This window comes from Drosophila erecta, unplaced genomic scaffold (genome assembly GCF_003286155.1).
Source record: "Drosophila erecta strain 14021-0224.00,06,07 unplaced genomic scaffold, DereRS2 tig00000283-arrow-arrow-pilon, whole genome shotgun sequence".
Taxonomy (NCBI): domain Eukaryota; kingdom Metazoa; phylum Arthropoda; class Insecta; order Diptera; family Drosophilidae; genus Drosophila; species Drosophila erecta.
Window position 1 is genome coordinate 522,502 of NW_020825217.1, and position 24,608 is coordinate 547,109.

A 24,608-nucleotide genomic window follows, 5' to 3' on the forward strand; every position below is an offset into this window, starting at 1 on the left:
ATGAATGAACCCGCTGCTAGGCGTCACGATTGTGCAGCCTCCCACACACTCCTTTTATCGGGACAGGTTCTGAATTTCGGATATGATTAAAAAGTGTGTTAGAACCGCGTTTTTTCCCATTGAGGCTACAACACAATGAAGTCCTATTTTTAAGCTTTAATGGCAATAAACGTACGCTGGCTAACAAAAAAATGATGGTTCACTGAGCTAGTGGGCACTCCAGTTACTCCTTGACCTGGTTCACCTCGCTGGCGTCGAACGGCACCTCCTCCACCTTGTGGAACCCGGAGATCCTGATGATCTTGCCGGTGCCCTCGACCCTCAGGTGCCTGGCGAACTGCTGTGCCGGCGACAGGGCGAGGTCCTCCTCCGTCTTGTAGCCGTAGTACTTGGCCCAGTCGTTGCGTCCGGTGTAGACCATGTAGCAAACGAGGCCGAATGCCTGCCAGGCCAGAACGGCGTATCCGATGCTCAGGCGCCGCTTCCACAGCTCCGCCCGGTGCTCCGGTATGGGATTCGTGTTGCGCCTCATCCAACGGCGCAGCCATTTCATCTCAAACAGCGCCATTCGGTATTTATTTGCAACAAATGTTGAGTTCGTTATGTAAAGATACAAAATGTAAACAAGCGACAAGCAGCTGGCAGACAGGGCTGCCACATGGTTGAAATCGACCAACTGATTCGAACTGAGGCTGCAAGAATTGAATCAGTTACAAACAAAATAAAATTGAACTTATTTTACACGACAAAGTTGAAATCCACACTCAGATGGAAGCCAAACAGCGATGCATTGTGAGCGGAGTGATGTCCAAAATGTGCCTATCCGAAATTGGGCCAGTGTGTTACAAAAACGATGGTGTTCTGTGCCTAATTAACACCTTTTTAACAATGGCAAAGTTCACTAAAACATATTTGAAGGGTATTACTGAGTTTTAAAAACCAGCTATAGCCAAATCTTTTGAAGAAAGCGCGAGCGACACGGACTCCTGCCGACAGCGTCGGACAGTATCCGAATCTGGCGGGAAACTAGCCACAGTGGCAGCACTGAAGTGGACACAGAACAGAAGATAATGAAACTTCGATCGGGCCAAACAACGCCAGTGCTACCGATCCGAAGGAAAAGCAGGAAAGATCAGGACATCAGCAGTCGCAGATTTGGCGAGCAGAGCGGCAAAGGGACAAGTGCGGAACCAGGCAGAAACTTCGGGAATTTCCTACTGTGCGACTTGCGGCCGGGGTCGCCAACTCCCTGTGGAGGTCAGAGGGTGCTCCATTTCGCCCCGACGATCCTCGGTTTTAGTAGAGCTCAGTAAACTGGTAAATTTCTGTTCCTACACATCACACTTTTTTAAATTCGAAGTAGAACTAACGCAATTAAATTGGAATTCGAAAGTTAAGATTGGAAACACAAAATGCCGACTACACAGCACTCACCGCAAGGTCATACCCATGCCCACGCTCTCGCCCAAAGACATCCCCAAGATAACAGCGAAGCCAAGGATTTGGAGGGCGGCGAGGCGGGCAACATGCCCAATCTGTCCACTTTGTCGCTGGACGAACTGAAGCAGCTGGACAGGGATCCCGAGTTCTTCGACGACTTCATCGAGGAGATGTCCGTGGTGCAGCACCTGAACGAGGAGCTAGACTCAATGATGAACCAGGTGGAGAACATATCAAGTGGGTAGGTCATGGCCAAAGGCTGGCAAATCCTAATAACCTGCCTTCCAAACCAGAAGAGAACGAGAGCAAGGGCAGTCATCTGGTGGAGCTGAAGCGCCGACTCAGCGATGATTACACAGCTTTAAAAACTCTGGGCGAGAAATGCGACCAGCTGAACAAGAAGTACTTGAAGAAGTCGGAGGAATACGCCCCTCAGCATATTCGGGTGAGTCCTCTTGATTTGCTTCCGCTGAGCAGTCAATAGCCATTCCAATCTGTTACTAACGTTCCATTTGCCCCCGAAGGAGCTTCTCCAGATAGCTGCTTCCAATGCCGATGCCGACTGCGATCGGCACGTGGAGCACTTCCTGAACGGAAAGATCGACGTGCAGACGTTTCTCAACACCTATCAGAGCTCGAAGAAGATCAGTGCCGAGCGCAAGGCCAAAGAGGAGCGCCTGGGCAACCAGCTGAGTGCCCTTGAGCGGGCTGGCATCTAGGATTTCCGTGGAACTTGTTGGCCGTGCAATCCGGAAAATGTTTGTCCCACTCCTGCCGCCACGAGTCGCAATAATAGAGAATAAGGAAGTTAGTAAATAGGGAAGCTAAGTCAGAGATGAAGCCAGGTGCTCATGGCATTGGGTATCTGGGGATCTGATCCAACCCGATCTGGTCGCCGTCCCAGAACAGAAAGCAAAACCTTAGAGAAGTAACGAAACAGGCTCGCTAGTTATACGTTTCTCAAACTTGTGTGCATGGACACAGTGGCTTGTTATTCTATCTGTATTCCCAAATCGAAACCCCATGTGCTATGTCTCCCCTCAAAAATCAGTCCGAAATCGCATGTATTACCTATAGACTATTATGGTTTCTGGTCGTTTTTTTGGCTTAATCGTCGGCCCCATCGATATATTTGTACCATTTATATTAATAAACTTTATTATTTAAATGATGCCCTCTCTTTCTATTTGAGGATTCTCCTCTTGTGATGATTTGCTGTGTGGGACACTCGTTGCACGTTTTCAAAAGGGTTTTTATAATGGTTTCGGTTTTGATTTGAATAAAACATTCGCATAAGTTAACACTAATGTTATTATGGGTAAATTGTTCATTTCATCTTCAAAAACGTAAAATTCCAAAAAACGGCTGAAATACCAGAAGTATGAAATACCTTTCGTCCAACAATCTTCCAGCTTTCCAATATCTAAGTATCTTAATTTTGTTTGAATAAACAAATAAATTTTGTAAATAAAGGAAATAAAAGCCATCAAAAATTATCGAAAGTGCGCCTTATATTCGAAATATGAATAATCTCATTATTGTGGTATTTTCTGGTATTTTAGCTATAACTCAGCCGATTTATCGCCCGTACCTCCGCCTCCGATCTCGGCCAGAAACGGACTGGGCCAGCTAGCTGATAGTGCGCCGCCGACTGCCCCGCTCTCGCCCTTGCCCCTCATCCGCCGAGGTCAAGTAATCTCGTGTGATAAGCGTGTGACACTCGGCACTCGCTGCTCCATTCCTCAAGAGACCAGTGCACTTGCAGCGCCTGCGAATACGGTTGCCCCAACCCATGGCCCAAACGGAAGTGCTAGTCTTTGGCTCGGCCATCATCGACTTCATAAGGTAGGTGGCACAGAACGCCATGATCCTAGGAAGAATCTGACCACAACCCTTCCCTTCGTCAAGCTACACACCCCGTCTGCCGAGACCCGGAGAAACGCTTCACGGGCATCGCTTCCAGACTGGCTACGGCGGAAAGGGCGCCAATCAGTGTGTGGCCGCCGCGCGCCAGGGATCCCGCACGGCTCTGGTGGCCAAACTAGGCGCAGACACCTTCGGCAGCGACTACTTGCGGCATCTGCGCGAGGAGCGGATCAATGTGGACCACGTCGAGCAGCTGGCGGACCAGACGACGGGCGTGGCCCAGATAGCCGTGTCCGATGGCGGCGAGAACAACATTATCATTGTGGTGGGCGCCAACAATCAGCTGAGCTCATCCGACGTCTCCGCGGCGGAGCCGCTCTTCCGGGAAGCCAAGGTTCTGGTCTGCCAGCTGGAGACGCCCATTGAGGCCACCCTGACTGCCCTCAAATCCTTCCGGGGCGTGTCCATTGTGAACGCGGCTCCGGCCATGGCGGACACACCCCCTGAACTGCTCCAGTTGGCCAGCATCTTCTGTGTGAACGAAAGCGAAGCGGCCTTAATGACAAAGATGAGCGACATTGGGAACGTGGAGTAAGTGCGATACGTAAACCAGGTTCACTCCCAACTAAATCGGGTCCTTCTCCTGCCAGGCAAGCCGAAGATGCGGTTGGAAAGCTGATAGAGGCAGGTGCCAACACGGTGATCATAACTTTGGGGAAACTGGGAGCCGTTTTCGGCTCCGCCGACTCCAAGGGCGTGTGCCAGCATGTGGCTGCTCCGATTGTGCCGCCCGAAAAGGTGGTGGACACGACGGGGGCCGGCGACGCCTTCATTGGGGCCTTGGCCCACAACTTGGCCCGTCATCCAAATGGGAAACTCGAGGACCACATAGCCGCCGCATGTGCCGTGGCCTCGCAATCCGTGCAGCTCCACGGGACGCAGTCCAGCTTCCCAAAGGCCTAGATATACGCGAAAGAATCCGTCGGAACAATAAATCTCTATCCTGACGTACAATGATCTATTTAATGGTAATCGTAAGTATAAAAAGAATTAGGGTCTATATGCAGGATAGACGATTCAATATGGTCCACATGGGTGTGCTTCGGCTGGCAATTCAGCATCCAGTGGGTTACGGGCTGCGGATTACAGTTTTCAGATGGAGGCGTGGTAGTATCACTTCTTCCCCGACTTCTTGATGCCGCCGCCGACAAGAGGTCCTTTCTTGGAAGCGTTCGCCTTGGCCGCCTCCAGAGCCTTCTGCTGCTCCTTCTGCTTTTGCTTGAAGGCCATGTCGTCCTCGTCCAGGTCCTTGGAGTCCTTCTTCGGCGCCTTCAGAGGCTTCTTCTTACCGCCCTCGCGTCCAGACATTCTTGCTCGCTAATGCTGCGTGGGAAGAACCAGAAAATCTGTGAAAATCGGATTGAATTCCACAACAAAAAGTCACGCACCTTTTCCACACGTTTTTCCGATTTCCGCTGCACGATAACCGCAAACCGCAAATCGATAGATGCGCGCTTTCGATTGGCTATGTGTGTTATCGTATCTAGAAAGTGCGCCAAAGATTCCAATTTATTGAGAGCTTTAGATTTGTAAAAACATGCATAAATCTTGGTTCTTCAAGTCGTTTTTTAAAGTGATCTAAAAGTCATGTCCAACTGGAACTGGTTTCATCTAAGTTAAATCATCTAAGTTAAAAAAAATTTCGGCACTGTCGATAGCAATTCAATCGCTTTTCCTAAAGTTATTGAACATATATAAGTTGGCAGAGATATAAAACCACAAATATTCAACTAACCTGAAAGAAAATGAACACGGAACATCGAAAGCAATACATCGATTTCTGGAGAGACCATTATCGATGAGAAATCGATTTACCCAGCTCCCCGATAAAGTTGTTGTTTGCTCCAGATTTACTTTTAATTTCAAATTGAACTAATTTCCGGGATTTCCAAGTGTAAATCCTGCAAGGAAAACCATGCTAAGGCCCCAGACATCAGTGCCTGCACCTCAGCCACCTGGCAAACGAAAGAAGCCCGCGGAATTGGAGTTGACTTGCGGATGGCGCGGTTGCCAGGAGATTTGCACTGGCGAGTGGAACCTGAATGGGCATATTGCCGAGCACCTGGAGCACTATGCACGGGCCCTCGACAATCGGGGGGCACATTCGGAGCACAGTGCAGCGCAGGAGCATCAGTGCACATGGAACTCCTGCGATTTCCGCACCGCGAACCGGGTGGAATTTGAACGACATTCGTACTACCACGGCTACTACTTGAACCTGCTTTTGCAGGGGAAACTGGAGTGCGATCTGCATCCGGAAATCCCCGCCTGCACTGCTCCGGCCCGCCTCATGGATAAGCTGCCCGCTCTGGGCCAGAACTTCCGATGTGGTTGGACCGATTGCGAGAGGGAGTTCGTTTCGATTGTGGAGTTCCAGGACCACATTGTAAAGCACGCCCTGTTCGAGTATGATATACAGAAGACGCCCGAGGACGAGCGCCCCAAGACGATGTGCAACTGGGCCATGTGCCACAAACACATGGGCAACAAGTACCGCCTCATCGAACACATCAGTACCCACTCCAACAAGAAACAGGTGGCCTGCTTCCACTGCGGAGAACTGTTCCGCACCAAGACTACACTCTTTGATCACCTTAGACGCCAGCCGGAAAACAACAGTGAGTGCATGATTGCCCCTCCGAGACACTCAATCCGTTGCTGTCATATCTACATATATCTATACCTTATTCCCGACAAAAATCACACTACTTAAACCTTCATAATTTCATTTACCTAACTACTTGGTAACCCTTTAATCCGTTGCAGCAAACAGCTTCCAGTGCGCGCAATGCTTTAAGTTCTTCGCCACCAAGAAGCTGCTCAAGAGCCACGTGGTGCGGCACGTTAACTGCTACAAGTGCACCATGTGCGACATGACCTGCAGCTCGGCCAGCTCGCTGACCACTCACATTCGGTACCGCCACCTCAAGGACAAGCCGCTCAAGTGCAGTGAGTGCGACACACGCTGCGTTCGGGAGTCGGATCTGGCCAAACACGTCCAGATTGTCCACTCGAAGACGGTGCACCAGTGCGAGCATCCCGACTGTCATTATTCTGTGCGCACCTACACGCAGATGCGAAGGGTAAGCCACCTAGTAAGCCCTAGTGCTACTTGCAAACGACGCAGCCGATGTCCGTGCTGGATTCTCGTGCTGCCATCGGCTCAACAGCGAGTAAAAATTCGGTTTCTTTCACAGCACTTCCTGGAGGTGCACGGCAACAATCCCATTCTGTACGCATGTCACTGCTGCGAGCGCTTCTTCAAGAGCGGTAAGTCTCTCTCCGCTCACCTCATCAAGAAACACGGCTTCCGTCTGCCTTCGGGTCACAAGAGATTCACCTATCGAGTGGACGAGAACGGGTTCTACCGCTTAGAGACGACGCGCATCGAGAGCTTGGAGGTGACCCAGCAAATACTATCGCCGCAGGTGAACGTCTCGCTGGAGATTGATCTGAAGCCAGGCACCGGATCCTGCTACGAGATCGTTGATCCCACAAACACCGAGTTTGAGCGCATCATCGTATCGAACGATCCGCACGAGGCGCAGCTGATGGGCGAAGTGGTAATCTCCCTGCCCAGCCTATCGGAGGAGCTGTGAGGAATCGAGCCGACCGGCAGCCAACACTTTTGATCTCGTGTGCCCTTTACATTAGGCATTTAGACCTACGTAGAACTTAATGCGATGGGACGACAAAGCACCCAGGAACGCAGTGCCCCTTGCACAAAAGAAAACTAATCGTAGTGCGTTAGGAAAAGGGAAAGTCAAGGCGTCATGTTACTCTGGGAATTGAATCAAATTAGCAGCTTAAGGGTGTAATTCTGCAGTGCTTGTAGAATAAGGCCATTTCTCATTTATTGTATTGCAATTGCGACTGTTTGCTCTATGTTTGTGAACTAATTTTTATTGTGCCCCACTCTTCGTTTTTATCATTTAATATAGCAATGTTAAATGTCAGTTTTCATTTTCGTTTCGCATTTGTATTCGGTTCTTACTTGTATACTTGTGCACTGGCCATATATTTTAATTCATTTCCATTTCACCTTAAACTCGAATGCGTAGTACTTCTTAAAGTCTAAAGACATAAAAAGAATTTCAAGGGCTAGTTAGGTTTTGTAAGTTGAAGCTAGTAATTTGTATCAAAGCCGAAAAATGCATTGACTATTAACTATCATATCTACAAACAGTTTTCTTTGTGCGAAATGTCTGTAAGTAGGCAATAAGTGACTTGACTTTACTTCTTAAGTTATTTAGCGAATAAAAAATAGCGTCAGGAAAATTTGCCTTTCCCTTTCCTCTGGGAAGTTAATATAACTATTTTCCATTTGAAAGCACTTATCCATATTCCGAAAAAAATATACAAAGAAATATATAAGATGATGCCTGATTACATCAGTAATTGATTAGCTTGTACACAGAGAAAATTGTGAAAAATGGTCACTACGCTTCAACCATTGGAATTTAAGGATCTTGCACAAACCTAACTATACAAGTGGATTAAACTACTTCGTTTGGGAACATAGCTTCCACAGGGAAGTGTTGCCACCAAAGGGAGTTTCTAGCTGCGTTTGTGGGTAACTTAGGTTTCAGTTCCCAGGACGTAAACCTCCTCTTGGCGGAAGTCCTTCACATCTTAAGCTCTTTTATGCATTTTCTGGGCCATTTGTGAGGTTAGCTTCCTCTGCACTCGAAAAAAATAAACACACGTGTAGTGGTTGGGTTTTTAAAGTTTTTTTGTTGTTTAATTCTGGGCTGCTTAGGTCCGCTCTCAAGTAACGTCACCGGAAACAAATAAAAACACAAGACAGCGTTCCAGGTTCCCTTCCGATGCCGAATCAGATTCCGTCCGTTTACTTGGCGTGGGTCTGGGCCTTTCTCAGCTGGGTGAGGATGTTGGACAGCTCCTCGCGCTTCCTCTTAGCACGGATGTGGGTGCCCAGGCGGCGCTTGAGGAACTTCAGGGCCCTCTTATCCTTGGACACCTTCAGCAACTCCATCGTGCGCTTCTCGTAAGGAGCGTGGCCCACAACTTCGCGGACCAAGTCGCGCATGAACTTGGTGTGGCGGGTTTGGATCTGCAAGGCACATTAGAGTTTGGTCAGCCGCGTAAACAAAGTCGGGCCGTGCAGTGCAAACTTACGTTCTTCAAGCGAGATCCACGCAGACCCTTCACCTTCTTGTCGCCGGTGTACTTCACATTCCTGATCTTCGTGGTCTTGTGGCCCTTGTTCAGGCCAATTGCCAGCTCGTAGCGCACTGCCATTTTAACTGCGGATGCAAACGAGAGACTATTATTACCTCCGCACAACTTTGAGACTCCACAGACGCGTGCTCGTGGAAATCGCCAGGCAATTTCTTATTTGTGCGTGCGTCTGGAATTCCCATGCTCCTCGCCACGCGGTTCCTGCCGAATCTGGCATGGAATGCCAAGGGCCCCGCGACCCAAGCGAACTGCGAGTCGTGAAATCAGGTGAAGACCATCTTCATCCTCTCTGGTCTTTCGAGAGGCACGCACATATAGAACACTCGCACACAAGTAATCTTTGCTGGGCGACTTCCGCGAGCACGCGGGCGGAAAATAAAAGATGAACACTCAAAAAAAAATAAAAAAAAATGGGAAAGTGGGGAGCGGATCAAGCGCACTTGGATTGCAAGCACTTCAGCAGGCGATTTAGCACACTTCGCCGGCGCTCGGACTTGAATTTGGATTTATTTTCGCGGAATAACACTCTACCTCAGTCGCTGTTAAAAGAAAGAAAGAGCGAAAAAAGTTGGACAGGAAACAGTGTGGCAGCTGGAGGTGGGCGATAGTCGTGCTTTGGTATCGATAGGTGCGCGAGCGTTGCCAGACTGCCAGATTTGACAGCCGAAAGCTTTAGGCCTGCGGAAAGAGTATAAAAACTGCAACAGTTAAGCATTTTGTGGTGAAATGAGCTGGAAGCAGACATTGGCAAGCAAATATTATATGTAAAATATTATGGCAAAACTTAAAATAGATACCAATATCTTGAGCCACAAATAAGGGTTACGAAATCACCCAACCTTTATAACTTGAAGCAATGAACAATTAGTCAATTGAACAATTTCAAATTGAATTTCGAATGTTCTGAGGTAACTCTTCGATAGACAAAATAACGCCTCTCGATTTCAAAGAACTAAATGGTCCGATAACAACCCAGCTATCGATAATTCAGCTTCGCGCACGTGCATATAAAATAATAACAGCACGTTATTTCTGAAATTAAAAGGTAAGTTAAGATATCCTTAAAACCGGAGCAGAAATGAAGAGCAAAGTGGACAAAGCCATGACCAATGGTGCACCCGCCATGACAAAAACCAAGGAGGACCGCAAACGGACAAAATCCCTGAAATCGAATGCGGACACGGGGGGACCGGCCAAGATTGCGCGGGTGTCCAAGCAGGAGAAGCCAAAGCCATCGGAAACCGATGAGAAGGAAAACACGGCGAGCAACGGGAACCTGAAGATGTCGCAAATCAACAAAGCCGTGTTTGTGGTCTTCAAGAAGATGCAGGGCAGTCAACTAACCAAGAAGATGATCAATTCCCTCGTAACGCTGCTACGCGACGACACAAATGCTGAACAGGTGGGTCTCTACAAGCTGTCTGGGCAGCTCCGTTGACCAATTCTTAAAATTCTTCATCATCAGCGTACTGCGACCACTTGTTACGTGCTCAAGCGCTTGATCCGCTCCACAGGTGCAGATGACATGAATGCGGTCGTCCTGGCCGCCAGTTATATACACTGCATCCTAACCGCCGTGCCCGCCATTGACGCATTTGAGGTTCTGGAGACGCTAAAGCGAGATCTGGCCGTTGGCAGCCAGCAGAGGGGCAAGGAGGACTCACTAGCTGCCGTCGGTCAGTTGGTTACAGCCTTTTGCATTCTGCAGACCCCGCAGTTCGCTAAGGCGGAGCCCAAGCTGGTAACGGCAGTCTTCCAGATTCTAGCGGCCCAGCTAAAGGGCAGGGAGTACTTGGTGTCCATGTGTGGCGATATCCTAGCAGACTCCTTCAAACAGGTTGGTGTTTAAGCTGTTCCGAAAGGGGCTAACTACAGTTTCTTATGATTTAACCTTAGCTACCTGCTGCGATCTTCGAGGAGTACGTGTGGCCACTTCTGCAACCCGAGTTAAACAAGCCCCTGAGTGGCTTGAAAGTAAACACCTGCGATGTTTTGCTGGCCGTGCACTTGACCTATTCGTCCGTACTGGGACGGGCGGACATTCTAGCCAGCTTGTGGCCCAAGAAACCAGTGTACACACAGCTCTTCGATCTGTATTTCTCCGGCTCCACCATTCACAGTGATGGCGTATACACTAGATTGGCTATCTTTCTTGTAAATGGTGGGAAGGAAATGCTCGCCGCCTGGGAGCAGTACATCGCTTCCAAGCAGCCACTAAAAGTAAATGCAGCCAAGGCGTGTGCGATCCAAGTACTGAGCCACGTTCTCCTCAACTTTAAGCCAACGGAAGAGCAGCTCATCCTGGATGTTTTTACACCTACCTGTGTACAATTTCTGCTGCAGGAATGTTCATCTGTAAAATGGGATAAAGGTGAGGCCAAGAAACCCTCCCAAAAGAAGCTGAGGGAGATTTGCTTTAAGTTCGAGGCATCCTTGGTTTTATGTTTCGAAAATCAGTTCCAAAACGATTATATCAAGCTTCAGCTGCTGCTCAAATTACTGGACCACACATTGCAGTTGGACTCGGTGATTAGCTTGCCGCGCTTCTGCCAGCAGCTAATAAATCAATTGAGCGTCGAGAGTCTCCAGAAGCTGTACGATTTCTACAACAATAAATTGTACTCATTGGAGGATGAGGATAGAGTCAGCCGAGTGCACTGCCTGAACCAGATGCAGTTGATACTGCACCATTCAGCGCTTAGCCAGGCAACCAAATGGCGTCAGAAGCAATTGAACTACTTGCTGCTCGCTGGCCTTTTCCACTTAGATGCCAGTAAGAAGCCGTGCGAAGCCTCAAAAGCCAGCGCTTTCAGTCGCCAGTGTTCGGCGCGTTGTGAGGAAATATTCCTGGGTTCCCTGCTGCACAAGTGCTCGGGTCTGCCAGGACTTTGCCAGTTACTGCAGAAGACGTTGAGTTATCTTAACAAAGAGTTGGCACAGGCGGATGCAGAGAGCAAATTGCGTTCGCCGAGAGACGAATCTCTGCAGAAAGCATGGAAACAGGTCGAGAAACTGCTGGCAAAGCCCAGCCAGGAAACGGATGTCGTTGGCCAAACATTCGAGGCTCTCATCCTGTTTGTTTCTTTGGCTTTGTGCGCAAAGATTCCCCTATCCGTCACCGTGTTGGATGATCTGATTATCTGCCGTAAAAACGCACTGCAAAAGAGCAAGAAACAGGTAAGTAGAACCTACACTTAACTCTACTCGTACTTAACTCGAAAATAATTGCTGCTCCCCAGGATAACGAAGAGCTCCAATGGCAGGATGTGCTCACAGATGCCCTACTCCAGTTACTTTTGCAAACAGGTCACTTCTGGCGTGAGTTTGTCCATCTGGTGGCCACCGCTTTGATTCCCCACCTCGAGCACGGTAACCTCGAACAGGTCCTCGAAGTGCTCAACATGAACAGAAATCCTTTGAGCAAGAAGGATGAGGGCGAGGAGGAGAGCGACGAGGAAATCGAGGAGGAGGAATCGTTGAAAGATTCGAGCGATGACTCGGACGGCGATGAAGATGAAGAGGAGGAGGACGAGAACGATGAGGAGTCCCATTTGGCCCAGATTCGAGAAAGCGTTCGCCAGGCTTTGGTCAACGATGGCGACGCAGATGACGACGGCGCCAGCAGCGTGGACTGGAACGATGTTGACGAGGAGCAGGGTGAACGCCTAAATGCTGCTTTGGAGCGCTCTTTTCAGTTGTTCCGACCCAAGTCGCGCAAAGCCCAGGAGAAGGAGCGTCCGACCAAATCGGAACGCATTGATAACACCAACCTGCTGCACTTTCGCATTCGTGCCTTGGATTTGTTGGAGCTGTTCATAACCAAGAAACCAACTCAGTCGGTTATCCTGGACGTGCTGCATTGCGTTTTCCAGGTGTACCGCCATTGCAGCGGAGATAGCAAACTGCAATCCTTGCGAGAAGCCAGTTTGAAGTTGCTTAAAAAGATACTCGCCAGAAACATTGAACTCCAGGAAAATCAGAGTAACGCACCCATTCTGGGAGCCATTGAGCAGTTGATGTCGTCTGGCGAGGAGCATTCAGAAGAAGACCAGGAGAATAGCAAGCAACCCGCCAACCGACAGGCCAAAGCAGACATCATAGTTTGGCGAGATAAGTGCTTCGCTTACCTGGTCAGCCAGGCATCAGCAGGTGGCGAGCCCAAGAATAGCACCGTATGGCCTCTTCTGGTGGAATTCCTGGAGCTGTGGGTAGCCAAACGTCGTAGTCGCCTATCTCTGGCTAGTTTCGAGGCCCTCTTTCAGTCTGGTCAATGGCAGGGCGTTGCTCCGCTGGCCGTTGCCCTGGCCTCCCATTTGGACGTGAAAAAAACACGCAGTTTTCGGCGGGCACAGATATTGAAGCTTCTCAGTGAGCAATGTCGCCGACTCGAATCCGCCTTTAAGGACAACAGCTCGTCTTCCAAGGAGTTTGAGAAACAGATAGCCAGATATGTGAATGAACTGGAAACGGAGGCCAGTAGTTCCAAGGAACTCAATCTGCTGCTCAAGATCCTCGCCCAAGGAAACCAGAAGAGGCAGAAACTGCGTGAAAAGATCCAAATCGTCGCTAAAAGTCTTCAGCCCACCAAGAAGGCGATGAAGCAGGCAGCCGCTGAACCCATGGTTGTGGAAGATGAGGAGCACGTCACATAATATAAAATAATAATCCATAAACATAAATCGATAAACATAACCCCAGTGGGGGCTTAACCTAAGATAAAGTGTATTAATATCTTGCTTAATATAAGCTAACTTAAGTTTTTTGTTCTTTAGCAACTTCTTATGTGAAATATTAAATTAGTTTTGAAGTCTCTAAATAAATAGCAAAATATTTTAAAAGAATATGGCTATTTTACATATTTAACAATATTTAACAATTTTTTTAACTTTTATTTGAGTGCCCATACAAAAGCTAATGAATGCTTTAGTCGAGTCGAGACTAACAGATACAAATTTCGACATTTTCTGGAAAATCGGTAGAAATTCGGTTCGCCCAATAATACAAGAAAACAATATTTACAAAGTATGAAAAACATTAGGCGGGACAGATATGGGCGGTAACGAGTACAGGGTATAACCAAAGACACAAGAATAATAAGATGCGTAATGCGTGTATGTATGTATGTATGCATGTATGTGTGTATGTAGTGTATGTGTTACGTGTAATGCGTGTATGTATGTATGTATGCATGCATGCATACATGCATGCATGTATGTATGTATTTATGCATGCATCGCAAAATAGTTCAAGTAATCTCTCTCACCGGTCGAGCAGTGAGTGTACTGTATGTGATTTTAGGTGTGATTACTTGCAAGATCAAATTGGTATCCCTCATCCCAGCTCTAGAGCCAGCCCGAAAAAATCGTGTGCAAAAAAATCGTATGGCGTTACGCATCTTATTATTCTAGTGGTTATACCAAAGACACTAGAATAATTATTAATTAATTATTTTAATAATAGTATAACTACAATCACAGACGAGGTGGAAAGTAGACGTGCTGGCGGAATATGCTTTGAACATTTGGCACCATGGACTCGTCGTTTTGGCCTCGCTTTTCGGACACTTCGTTGGTGACAATCATCAGGATATCGGCGATGTGTTCACTAAACGTCGCAAAAAACAACTTAGTATGAATCGGCTTGCTTCAGCAGCTATTTACCTGGCAGAATGGCATTCTATGGCATCACACAGGCTCTGGATGAACCAGCTGCCCATATGGGTGTGTCGCAGAGCAGGAAATCCACTCACCGTAGACATGGCCCGCACCAAGTTGATGTGTTGGCTCGGCGACTGGGTGGTCACGTCGATCTTAAACTGAACGAGGAATAGGAAGATGTAATAGCTGTTCTAGTAAAATGAATTGGGCATGCCCATGAATCTCCTTACGGGCAATCCAAGCTGGTTTTGCTCCTCTTTCTGGTCAGGCTTCTCCTGACAGGCCTGTATCACTAGCAGCTTGGGCTTGTTGTACAGCGTTTCGTAGCTGCAGAGCACGTTCTCGATGTCCGTGATCTTCAGGGCGATGCTGTTCGCCCCGTAGACGGCCTCCTCGAAGCCGTGGCTCAGGATGCAGACCACTAGGGAATCCCGCAGAAGCGATCTATCGCACGCACTCCGAATGCGCTGCACGATGTCCAGGTGGTCCACATTGTCGTATGCCTCCACATTGTATCCCATCGAGGAAAATACCTCGGTTAGTCGTTTCTTATCCACATCCGTGCCAATGCGTATTTTCAGAGGCTTGGGTGACAGAAATTTCTGTAAGGAACAGCAATGATATACTTGTATTTGTTACTTAATATAGCAGAGATGCAACCTTAAGATCTTTGCTAACATTCCGGTGAAACTCCTGCTGGTTGATGATTAAGGCGATTCCTGCGTTCTCCCGAGTCAACCTAAGAGCATTTATTCGGCACAAAGCAGATGCTTTCGAAGGCGCTGCGGCTGTGGAACAGCTGGACGACTGCTGGTTGTCCGATTCGGTCTCTTGTTTGATTGTCATCGCATCAATCTCAGCCAAATCTGGCTCTGGAGCGTTACTAATGATTGTGTCTATGAGCAACTTGGCCTGCTCCTTTAAATCGTTAAACTTCAAATGCTCAATCAGCAGCTGAACATTGCTGCCTATGACATTTATGTCCCCCAGCTGTATGCATCTTCTGGTCAGCCAGTCCAGCAAAAAGATCTCCAGGTACATGGGATCGTAGAAGCGAAGTGGATCTCCTGCCTGCTGGCGCGCCACCTTTTCGCCCACATCTAGGACCAAGCGACCACTCTGCGCCACCGACAACTCCTCACACATCCTGTAAAGGCTCTTCAACAGTGGATGCACATGCAGCGTGATCCCAGCGACATGCGGCAAGTAGTGAATTTTTAGCTCCTGCCAACAGAAACCCAGTTTACGGAGCACCTTTCGGGCTCCAACGATGCACAGAGCTTCCACGAGATGTCTTCTCCAGGTTTCTGGTCGGGATTTGGCGTACTTTATGAGTAGATCGCTTTGCGGGAAGTCCGATCGTGTCATGGTCAACAGTTTCTGCAGAATGTACGTGGCATCCGAGTGGTTGTCTCCGTACAGCAGAAAGCAGAGGCCCACCTGAATATAAAAAAACACAATTCTGCTGTTTTAATAACCGATACGTAAATAATTTGAGTCATATTCAAAAAGAGATCCCAGGAAGGTGGCCTCACCTTTTGGGCAAAGTTCATGTCCCGTTCCGCATAGATCAGATCGTCTTGGTGTATGGTGTCCAGGTGGATCAGCAGATTCGATCTGGCCATGGCCAAAATGTTTCGAGTTAAATTAATAAAGAACGAAAATCGATTAGTGGATAATTTGCATCCGCTGATGTCGATTACACGACTTCCACCTCTCAATATCGATACATTGCTGTGGCGTGTCAGAACAATTTAAATGCAATTTTCTACAACAGCGAGAGATTGTACGACTGGTAAATACTACTTAATAATCATGCTCAAAAAACAAATAAGATTGTTCTTAAATATAAAATAAATAAACTATGTGCAAGCTTAAAAACAGCACAGCAAGGTTATAATTTAAAAAACGTCGATGTTTTACGGAGTTAGCGAGCTTTAAGCTTTAAAGGTAAGCTTGCGTGCTCGGCTTTAAAGAAATACCAAATATACTAGGTGCAAATATCGATATCACGATATCATCAAATACGACGATATGTCCGCTTCAAAAGATATCGATGTACTGATATTTTTATGTTTTCACACCGCTAGTTCATTTAAGTAGATCTGTTGAACTGTTAACAACACAACTCCTCATTAATATGTTTTGGACGAAAAGTTTTATTAATTTAATGTTTTTGTATATTGTATTCTGTCCATGAGCGTAACAGAGACAGACAGAGAGAAAGGGAGAGATACTGATATACGGGGCCCGCAGGCAGAGAGAGAGGGCGAGAGCAAGCTACAAGCGGGTGCGAGCGAGAGCGCGCGCTTGCCTCACGCACATATATATAAATCTGTACATACATATAGTATCAGAAAAAAAGACTAAAGTCGCTATTCGATTTGCGAAAACTTCAACGATTTTTCCCGTACCTATCTATGTACCTCACAACCACTTCGTCATCAAATACGTATACATCAGATGTATGTCAACACATATATGCGAATATACATATATATATATACATCTATGTAAGGCCACTGCTAAATGCCATACATGTATGCTTCTATATATATATATATATTTATCCACCTACTGTACCACTTCTACATTATGTAAGCAGCGACGCAAACAAAACACTGAAACAGGAAATCCGAAAAGCAAAATGCAAAACAACGAACCAACCAAATCCTACATATAAACCGAAAACCGAACAGCAATGTTATAACAAATACCGAAAAGTTGTTAATGTTCTATAAAGAAAAAAAGAAAACAGTCGTAAAATCACGCTAAGAAAGTAAGATTGAACAAATGAAATGTTTGTACGCCATAATAGTTCCCAAATTGTTGTATGTACTTCACTGCATATGCATGTGTGTGCGTATGTATGTATGTTGCTCATGGCCATGTCTTCCCACGCCCGCGTACGTGGGTGCTAGAAAGGGACAGATGGTGCCAATTTTTCAAAAAGCATACACTTGATTTTGGAACGCCAGCAAAACAAAAAGATAAATTGCGTTCCTTTCGTTTGCTGTTCGCACGTATGTACTTACGTACATATGTACATATGCAAGTGCAAACTGCGCAGCAGGGCGGCCTCACGAATGCACGCCTACCATTTATTCAACCAAGCATATAAACAAATTCGCACCAAAAACAAAACAAAACTTTCACCTCAAGTGTAACAATTATATTCGAATTCGCTTTGCAGTCGCTGTAAAATATATGAATGTATGTATAAATGAAAAAAAAAAAACATTCTGCCTCGCAACCCACACACACACACGCGCGCGCACTCACACCGCAAGCCTCGGCTGTGTGTGTTTCCTGCTTAGATCATGGGCGTGTGAGCGAGTCGACATGCTTAGCAATCGCGAGTCAGAATTAAACACGCGCTCTATATGTACGTGTGCGAGTGTCGTTCGACACATTTGATTTGTTCAATCAACTTTCATCAATCGAAATGATTGCGTGCATCAGCTACATCCATATGCATGTATGTACGCTTGTAGTTGGTTTGTCATATGCCAAGCACATCCGCGCGCAGATACATCTACGAACATCTTATATACGAACAGCGCTACGTGCACTTATGTACATATGCGCGTGTGGCTCATAACGGTTCACTTCGCTTACGCACAAAAATAAACCCCAACGACTACGACTTTCCCATTGTTTCCAGGCTCAATGGAAGCTCCGTTGCTGTGGTTCCGACTTTTGCTTTTCGGATTCTAATTGGTTTCGAGTTCTGAAATTTGATGTTTGTAAAATATGATTTAAGCCACTTGTTATGCCATTTAAGCCATACAACAACTGTTCTGGCGCAACCCTTGCAACTCGTACGCTTTGATTCGTCCAACTGATTTCCTTAATATTTTGCTGCTACACTCAGGAACTGGCAATTGCTAGCCTAAAACCTAGGAAGCGGTCCTACTTTGACCAAACAACAAGGAGCAATCCAAACATTCGCAGTAAAAAATGTTATTAAACTTCCAGGATCACAGGAACCCGAGTACTGAGATCAGGTAGTCCAGAACTTTACTGCCTGAGTGAATGCACAAGAATGGTCCTGATAGACCGCACATTTCCTGGGCTATCTGCCAGATACTCCTTTTTGGTTCATGCAGAAGCAGCCTGTTTAACTTGTCGCTAGCACTTGAAGGTGCCTTCCGAATCCTGAATCCTTTGTGATCCAAGGCGTATCCTCATGGTCCGAGCGCAATACTATCCTCAATTATGAGCGTGCCCACGCTCTTATCCAAAATGTACAAAAAAACATTCATGTAGCATTCATTCAAGCAACGCTTGATTTTAGTGTAACCCAATTCCGTTCATTCTGTTCAAAATTGTGACCGCTAATGGGACATTTCATATCATCCTTGAATGTCTTTGGAAACAAGGGAATAGGAGGCAGTAAACTAACTCTATTAAGTCGTAGTTATTAACTTAAAAGAGGTATATGGCCTAATGTGGATCTTTTTGTTTAATACTAGAGGCTGATTTCATTTTTGAAAATATTTTTTATTGTTCTTGGGCATTGAAGGCTCGAAACACGCCTAACGTCCCTATATATAATTAGATTGGGACTTGACCTTGAAATACTTATATATATATGTTGTCATATACAGAGCACGTATTCAAAGTCCAATCCCTTATCAACAGCTTTTCCAAACACTCGTGACTCCAACAAAAAAAAGGACCCTTTTCACCGGCTTATCATAATCTCATCCTGTGAGAGATAAGCTGTCAAATCGACAATGTCACTCGTTTTGGCAGATGCACCCAAATTTGATTTGGCGGAGGATTTAGAGGATGGCGAGATCGACGACGATGAGGAGGAGCAGTCGCCTCCAAAGATCCAAGCCCAAAAGAAGGCTTCCGTAGGGGACGACGATGTGCAGTTTGAGGGTGTCGAGGCTAAAACACAAAATGCCGACGAAGAAGTCGTCTATATGGTACCAATCACAGATTCTGGTGGCCCCCAAAACAGCACCAGCAGCAAGGCAAAGAAGCCCCGACCATTGGAAGGTGAAAGCTCAACCAATTGCATTGATTCCTTGTTTAATCCGAATGTTTTCCCTAGATGACCATGCCAGCAGCATTGAGATGGCCATTGCCAATGCTCTCAAGAAGAAGGGCATAGAACCTCCAATGCCCCGCATGCGGTCGTCTAACCAGGATGCGGGCGATGTGTCCTTGGAGGGATCCGGGGAGGGACTAGCCGGCCTCGCAAACCATCTTCTGCAGCCAAGTCGCAGCAGCAGACGAAGGAAACGCAAGAAAGAACGCGAGCGCGAGCGCGAGCAGAAGAAAGACCAGGAGCACCAGGTGAGGCCATCACATTATGTCTCTGCTGTCCCACATACTCATTAATGATTGGTTTCTGTGAGATCTACTTTAACAGCATCGACAATCAAGAAAATTATTTAAATATTGTAAACCCTCTTACTTAACTTGAAATTCATACTCATTTGCAAGCAGCAAAGACTCCGCCGCCATTCACATACTGTTCAACGAATTCCGTATACCCTCTTCCTCCAGGAGCAAGGTGTATATAGTTGTACCTATTTCTGGACTTGCACTTATGACATGTTCTTTATTTACCATATTTACGTTTGTAAATGCAAGATGGTTCTTGGGCGTTACATGGAAGTGGCTCACCCAGCCAGCGTGACCAAGTTCCACGACCAATTGTTTTCTGTTTCGAGCCAATTCCCCCGCTCCGCCTGCATTTAATTCATCATTAACCATCGGACTTCGTATTGCATGGCTCGTTTAGCTTGTTCCAGCTCATTTGGTCGGTCTATAAGGCAGGGCCGAGTATTGGGATCTTAGAATAGGAGCAGCAAAGTAAAGCTGGCATGACATTAACAACTCTTTCATTTTTATATTAGTTGAAAACATGTATCGTATGCTTCTCATAGAATTACATTTTGTTTTTTTTTTTAGGGATTTAAGTAATAATTGAACGGGTTACAAGCTTCTTTCTATGATTTTGACCAACATGTTTTCTTTCATTCTTTCCTTTTTAATCGACTTCATCTTAATCCGCTCCAGAAGCGCTCCCGACGTGAAGAGGACGACGTGTCTGGGGTGTCGGGCGGCGTTGAGGACATGGACGAATATGAGATGATGAACGTACGTGGCGGCAGTCCGCCCCCAGGAGGAGTGGCACCACCCTTGTCCAGTTGCGGCCAGCGGTTCGGTGGCGCCGACTGGGACATGGACGATGGGTCAGTCGCAACCGGGGGAGCCTGTCTTGGAGCGGGCGGCGGAGGGAGTTACGACTCACAGCAGGATCCGTACAGCAGCTATGATTCCTATTCCGATGAGGACGCAAATGGACCCGGCTTAATGAACCAGCGCCGCCGGACTGGAAGGGATAGAGAAAAGGAGCACCAGCGTGGCGGGAATAATCGCAAGCGAAGGGATCGCGATCGCCATGAAGGCGGCTTAGCTGGGGGCGGGTCCAAGCGTAATCGCCGCGATTCCGGCGAAGGAGGAGGCGGCGGTGGACAGGATAAGATGGGCGGCAGCAGTCGCGTTGAGCCCCGCAAGCTGGAGCTATGCAAGTTCTATCTAATGGACTGCTGTGCCAAGCGGGACAAATGCTCGTACATGCACAAGGAGTTTCCCTGCAAGTACTACTACCTGGGGATGGATTGCTATGCCGGCGATGATTGCCTCTTCCACCACGGCGAGCCACTCTCCGAGCAACTCCGCAACATCCTGCTGAAGCACATGGAGACGGCTCCGAAGGAGATCCTTGGTGACTTCAAGCGAATATCGAGAGACATTGCCTTGGTGCAGATGGCGCGCCGGAACGAACAGTTGTGCGAGCAATTCAATCGGGAGAATACTTGGAGTTCGATGGGCGGTGGCGGAATGGGCAGGCGGCAGGACCAGCACATGCAACAGCAGCAGCAACAGATGCAGGCGCAGCAGCAGCAGCAGGAGCAACAGCAGACGCAACAGCAGACGCAACAGCAAGCGGCTGCGGAGGGCGGCGGCTGCATTCCCTCACTTTTGGATATGGTCATCAATCCGCCGCATTCAGAAAAGAAGCGCAAGTCCCGCTGGACTGACAAAACGGCAGCAAGGACGGCTGCTGGAGCAGCAGTTTCTTCAGAAGCGGAGTGCACATCGCCGGAGGCCAAACCACTACCGCCACACTTGGACTTGGCCAACCTCAGTCACGTCTTAAGTGCTGAAAACATGGCCAAGCTGAACAAGTTGGGCATTACGAACCTGGAGCAGATGCTTCAAGTGCCGTTTGGCCAGTTAACCGAGGCTGGCCTAACGCTGGTCGAGATCGGTGAGATTCAGCGCAAGGCCGAGGATGCCAAGCCACAAAGGCAAGCTGAAATGGAAAGCAGGTAGGCTAATCACTGCAAAAACGGAATACTCTTTTCTTATTGAATCTATATGTTCACTAGCACTTCCACAACCAAGCGGGAAACGGAGGCCAACAATAGTAACTCCAACAGCAACGGATTCATTATGGTGGACTACACGCAGTACCTCAAGGATGCACATGTCAGCTTTTCCGGCAACGATCCGCGTGAGTAGATGGAACTATTTTTATCCAATCTATTGCTTTGATTGTGGGGTATAGATGCTGTCGCAATGTTTTTAATAATCTGTGAAAAAAATTTTGATTAAATTACATATTCATTTCAGTGGACGACGATCGGGATGACGACGAACAACTGGTCATAGACGATGGCAACGATTCCACCGCCGAAGAGGAGCAGCAACCTAAGCAAGCAAAGCCACCGCAAGCCGCTTCCCAGGATTCCGGCACAGAGGAGGCGCCCTTGCCATCTGTTTTTGATTTGCCGAGCTTTATGAACAACATGCTGGGTCAGGGATCCTCAGCAAGGCAACTGCTGCCCGCCAGTGCCACGTCGCCCAACCAGGAGAACCCACATTTGCCTGGGGGAGATCCATTGACACATAAATCCGTGCCCACCGGCTCAAGCACCTCTACCAATGTGCTCAGCCGGATTCTATTCGGCGACAAACAATCTGACCCCGAGGCTAGAGCTGCTTTCTACCGTGACATCATACGCAATCCCTTCAAGGCCCACAGTGGCGATGGCGATGTGGACTCCAGCAATGAGAACTCCAATTCCAATTCGCATTCGCTGACCCCCACTCCCACGCCAGAGCCGGGATCCCAATCCCCCAAGCAGGAGGACCAGGATCAGAAGATGCCGGAATTGCCTGGCATCACAGCAGCGCTGCCGCCGACAACTCCTTCGCTTTATGTACGTCGTTCCATGTATGATTTCGATCCCGCCAAAGAGCAGGAGCTTGGGCGACAGAAGCACCTTATGGAGGAGAAGGAACAGTACCAGCGTGATACAGACATGGGACTGCCGTTCGTGGCGATGAAACACTACTTGCCTGCCACCGAGATCGACGCGGGGATCTTCTCGCACTCTCCACTCCGCTGGCAGCTGCAGGAAGTGTCCATAGAGGACACCAACTACGCTCAGATTAGGGCCAGCGCCCTGCACAAGGAGCAGCGGGATCTACGGGATCCTCGAATGCGTCGGATTATAGGCCTGCCGGAAATTCCTGACAGTAGTGGACCCTTGGGCTCCACGCCAATCACGGGCGCCAGCTCGTTATCGGCTGACAACAGTGGGCGTTGCGCTTCGAGCATCGCTTCGCCAGACTCTGAGACCACTGTTCGTGATTCCACGCCCAGTTCGCCGCCACCGTCCTTGGTCAACCTGCCGTCGATGAGTGTGCCACCGCCGTCGATGAGGGTGCCCCCTCCGAATCTGCAGGTAGAAAAACCTGCTATGCGGGCAGATCCACGGCGCGATCCCAGAAGAGCCGCTCTCCAGGCGCAAACGCAAGCTGCGAGTACGGCGAACACCAAACCTTCTGCAGCAACCAATGCTTCCGGGGGCAGCAAGCAAATCTCGGAAATCCGAAGCCTGCTGCAAGATTCCAACTGGTACAAGAACCTCGGCAGCAACAATAAGATCATGGTGAATCAGCAGCTCGCCTTGGTGTTTACCGAGCTCAAGAAGTTCCATCAGCTGCCGAATGATGCTCCGAAAATTTTTGATGTCAGTTTTATAGTGAACAACACAACGCTGCAGCAGATCTTCGCCAAGCTCTTTATCTTCGTAGATGACAATGGTCAGGTGGTGCAGATTCCCGAGGAGAACAACGGCAATGGCGGCGGTGTTGGTGGCGGAGCAGATTCAGGAGTGGGAGGAGGAGGTGGAGGAGGAGGCGGAGGAGGAGGAGGAGGAGGAGGAGGAGGAGTAGTGCTTCCTAATCTATCGCAGCCCCCACCAAATCTGAGCCAAATGTTAAGGCAACCCCCGCCGAACATACAAATGCTACGCATGTCGGGAATGATGATGCCAATGGGCAACCTGGGACCCCCTTTCAATCAGCCACCTCCACGAGGAGGCTTGTTGGGAATGCCTCCGAATGGCAATGGATTAAACCAGGGCGTGGGAAATCCGGGAGTACAAGGCCAATTGGGAATGAACCAAGGAGGCGGAGGCGGAGGAGGGCCTGTGCCCAATGGCAATCCCTTCAACCCATTTGCTGGGAACAATGGAGGAGGAGGAGCTGGCGTCATGAACAACATGAATTCCATGGGGAACATGGGCATGGCCTTCAAGAACTTCAACAATGGCAACAATAACAACAATAATGGCGGCAGAGGCCACTTTCCGGGCGGAGGACCAGGTGGAAACGGCAATGGGAACAATCGCAACCAGCGGGGCGGCAACCAGCGGAACCGCAACATCTAAAATCCAATGCATCGCGACCCCACAACGCAAAAAGACTTCTTTTGCCAAAATCATGTTGATGATATGCCCCATGACCCTTTCTCCCAACCCATAACACCCCCAGGCCTGATTGTAAATTGTATTTTATTCTCCCAAATCCCCATTATTGTCACTATTTTTTTTCGCTAGGTGTAAGGATAAACCTTATCTGCTATACGAGGTACTGATTAATCTAGTTAAGAGTAAATAACAGAGTAAACCGGAGTAAGAACAAACAGTGAAGTAGAATCGGTATGTGCAGCCCTTTTTACCAAACTATTTTATATAATGTAGGATAATCTGTTTGATAGTGCGAGTACTACATTAATTAACTAGCCGTACGAACTCAAAATAAATGACATCTTTTAAGTAATGTTCTGTGCTAGGCCTTCCAGAGGAGCAGAAATAACCGAATAGCCCTTGTCTTGACAGCGAGCGATAATCCCCACTCCTCAAATAGACCCTTTGAAGTTAATTTCTACATGGTAGTTGTTTACGTTTAATTTATTTGAACTTATACTCGAGCGGTGGAGCGCAATTCTACCAGCTACAAGCCTTCCGTCGAATCTAATACACTTTTAAGCGGGACATAATC

The 24,608-nt window shown here is 47.9% G+C and overlaps 9 protein-coding genes across 18 annotated transcripts; 5 read left to right on the plus strand and 4 right to left on the minus strand.

Annotated features, from left to right (window-relative positions):
* Positions 1 to 141: 141 nt before the first annotated feature.
* LOC6555803 lies at positions 142 to 681 on the minus strand. The gene has a single exon (XM_001982371.3). The coding sequence runs from the start codon at positions 566 to 568 to the stop codon at positions 224 to 226; it is 345 nt and encodes a 114-aa protein (XP_001982407.1). The 5' UTR covers positions 569 to 681; the 3' UTR covers positions 142 to 223.
* A 177-nt stretch (positions 682 to 858) lies between these two features.
* On the plus strand, positions 859 to 2,564 carry LOC6555806 (vacuolar protein sorting-associated protein 37C). Of its 3 annotated transcripts, none has more exons than XM_001982372.3 (4): positions 859 to 1,317; positions 1,394 to 1,677; positions 1,734 to 1,885; positions 1,965 to 2,564. In XM_001982372.3, exons 2-4 carry the CDS (start codon positions 1,413 to 1,415, stop codon positions 2,157 to 2,159), a joined length of 612 nt encoding a protein of 203 aa, XP_001982408.1. In that variant the 5' UTR covers positions 859 to 1,317; positions 1,394 to 1,412; the 3' UTR covers positions 2,160 to 2,564. The 3 variants fall into 3 exon arrangements, with proteins under 3 accessions (XP_001982408.1, XP_026838980.1, XP_026838979.1); XM_026983179.1 differs by having other exon boundaries at positions 1,737 to 1,885; XM_026983178.1 differs by having other exon boundaries at positions 1,399 to 1,677.
* A 414-nt stretch (positions 2,565 to 2,978) lies between these two features.
* LOC6555676 (ribokinase) lies at positions 2,979 to 4,317 on the plus strand. Its single transcript, XM_001982373.3, has 3 exons — positions 2,979 to 3,285; positions 3,349 to 3,897; positions 3,957 to 4,317. The coding sequence occupies exons 1-3, from the start codon at positions 3,233 to 3,235 to the stop codon at positions 4,267 to 4,269; spliced, it is 915 nt and encodes a 304-aa protein (XP_001982409.1). The 5' UTR covers positions 2,979 to 3,232; the 3' UTR covers positions 4,270 to 4,317.
* On the minus strand, positions 4,308 to 4,863 carry LOC6555552 (translation machinery-associated protein 7 homolog). The gene is made up of 2 exons (XM_001982374.3): positions 4,755 to 4,863; positions 4,308 to 4,689 (listed from the first exon to the last, which is right to left on the minus strand). The coding sequence occupies exon 2, from the start codon at positions 4,672 to 4,674 to the stop codon at positions 4,480 to 4,482; it is 195 nt and encodes a 64-aa protein (XP_001982410.1). The 5' UTR covers positions 4,675 to 4,689; positions 4,755 to 4,863; the 3' UTR covers positions 4,308 to 4,479.
* An 80-nt stretch (positions 4,864 to 4,943) lies between these two features.
* On the plus strand, positions 4,944 to 7,638 carry LOC6555647 (histone H4 transcription factor). Its single transcript, XM_001982375.3, has 3 exons — positions 4,944 to 5,984; positions 6,133 to 6,449; positions 6,564 to 7,638. The coding sequence occupies exons 1-3, from the start codon at positions 5,282 to 5,284 to the stop codon at positions 6,963 to 6,965; spliced, it is 1,422 nt and encodes a 473-aa protein (XP_001982411.2). The 5' UTR covers positions 4,944 to 5,281; the 3' UTR covers positions 6,966 to 7,638.
* Positions 7,639 to 8,080: 442 nt separating this feature from the next.
* Positions 8,081 to 9,202, minus strand: LOC6555543 (60S ribosomal protein L36). The gene is made up of 3 exons (XM_001982376.3): positions 9,100 to 9,202; positions 8,506 to 8,633; positions 8,081 to 8,440 (listed from the first exon to the last, which is right to left on the minus strand). Exons 2-3 carry the CDS (start codon positions 8,626 to 8,628, stop codon positions 8,216 to 8,218), a joined length of 348 nt encoding a protein of 115 aa, XP_001982412.1. The 5' UTR covers positions 8,629 to 8,633; positions 9,100 to 9,202; the 3' UTR covers positions 8,081 to 8,215.
* A 249-nt stretch (positions 9,203 to 9,451) lies between these two features.
* On the plus strand, positions 9,452 to 13,409 carry LOC6555804 (myb-binding protein 1A). Its single transcript, XM_001982377.3, has 4 exons — positions 9,452 to 9,970; positions 10,034 to 10,405; positions 10,465 to 11,745; positions 11,808 to 13,409. The coding sequence occupies exons 1-4, from the start codon at positions 9,647 to 9,649 to the stop codon at positions 13,218 to 13,220; spliced, it is 3,390 nt and encodes a 1,129-aa protein (XP_001982413.1). The 5' UTR covers positions 9,452 to 9,646; the 3' UTR covers positions 13,221 to 13,409.
* A 600-nt stretch (positions 13,410 to 14,009) lies between these two features.
* LOC6555550 (caspase-8) lies at positions 14,010 to 16,213 on the minus strand. The gene is made up of 5 exons (XM_001982378.3): positions 15,761 to 16,213; positions 14,886 to 15,665; positions 14,456 to 14,827; positions 14,229 to 14,383; positions 14,010 to 14,172 (listed from the first exon to the last, which is right to left on the minus strand). The coding sequence occupies exons 1-5, from the start codon at positions 15,848 to 15,850 to the stop codon at positions 14,040 to 14,042; spliced, it is 1,530 nt and encodes a 509-aa protein (XP_001982414.2). The 5' UTR covers positions 15,851 to 16,213; the 3' UTR covers positions 14,010 to 14,039.
* On the plus strand, positions 16,004 to 24,386 carry LOC6555801 (protein suppressor of sable). 8 transcript variants are annotated; one of them, XM_026983075.1, is made up of 6 exons: positions 16,004 to 16,020; positions 18,870 to 19,235; positions 19,291 to 19,535; positions 20,265 to 21,583; positions 21,644 to 21,768; positions 21,888 to 24,386. In XM_026983075.1, exons 2-6 carry the CDS (start codon positions 18,965 to 18,967, stop codon positions 23,993 to 23,995), a joined length of 4,068 nt encoding a protein of 1,355 aa, XP_026838876.1. In that variant the 5' UTR covers positions 16,004 to 16,020; positions 18,870 to 18,964; the 3' UTR covers positions 23,996 to 24,386. The 8 variants fall into 8 exon arrangements, with proteins under 8 accessions (XP_026838876.1, XP_001982415.1, XP_026838877.1 ...); XM_001982379.3 differs by lacking the exon at positions 16,004 to 16,020 and adding an exon at positions 16,283 to 16,690; XM_026983076.1 differs by lacking the exon at positions 16,004 to 16,020 and adding an exon at positions 16,283 to 16,690 and having other exon boundaries at positions 20,268 to 21,583.
* Positions 24,387 to 24,608: the final 222 nt, after the last annotated feature.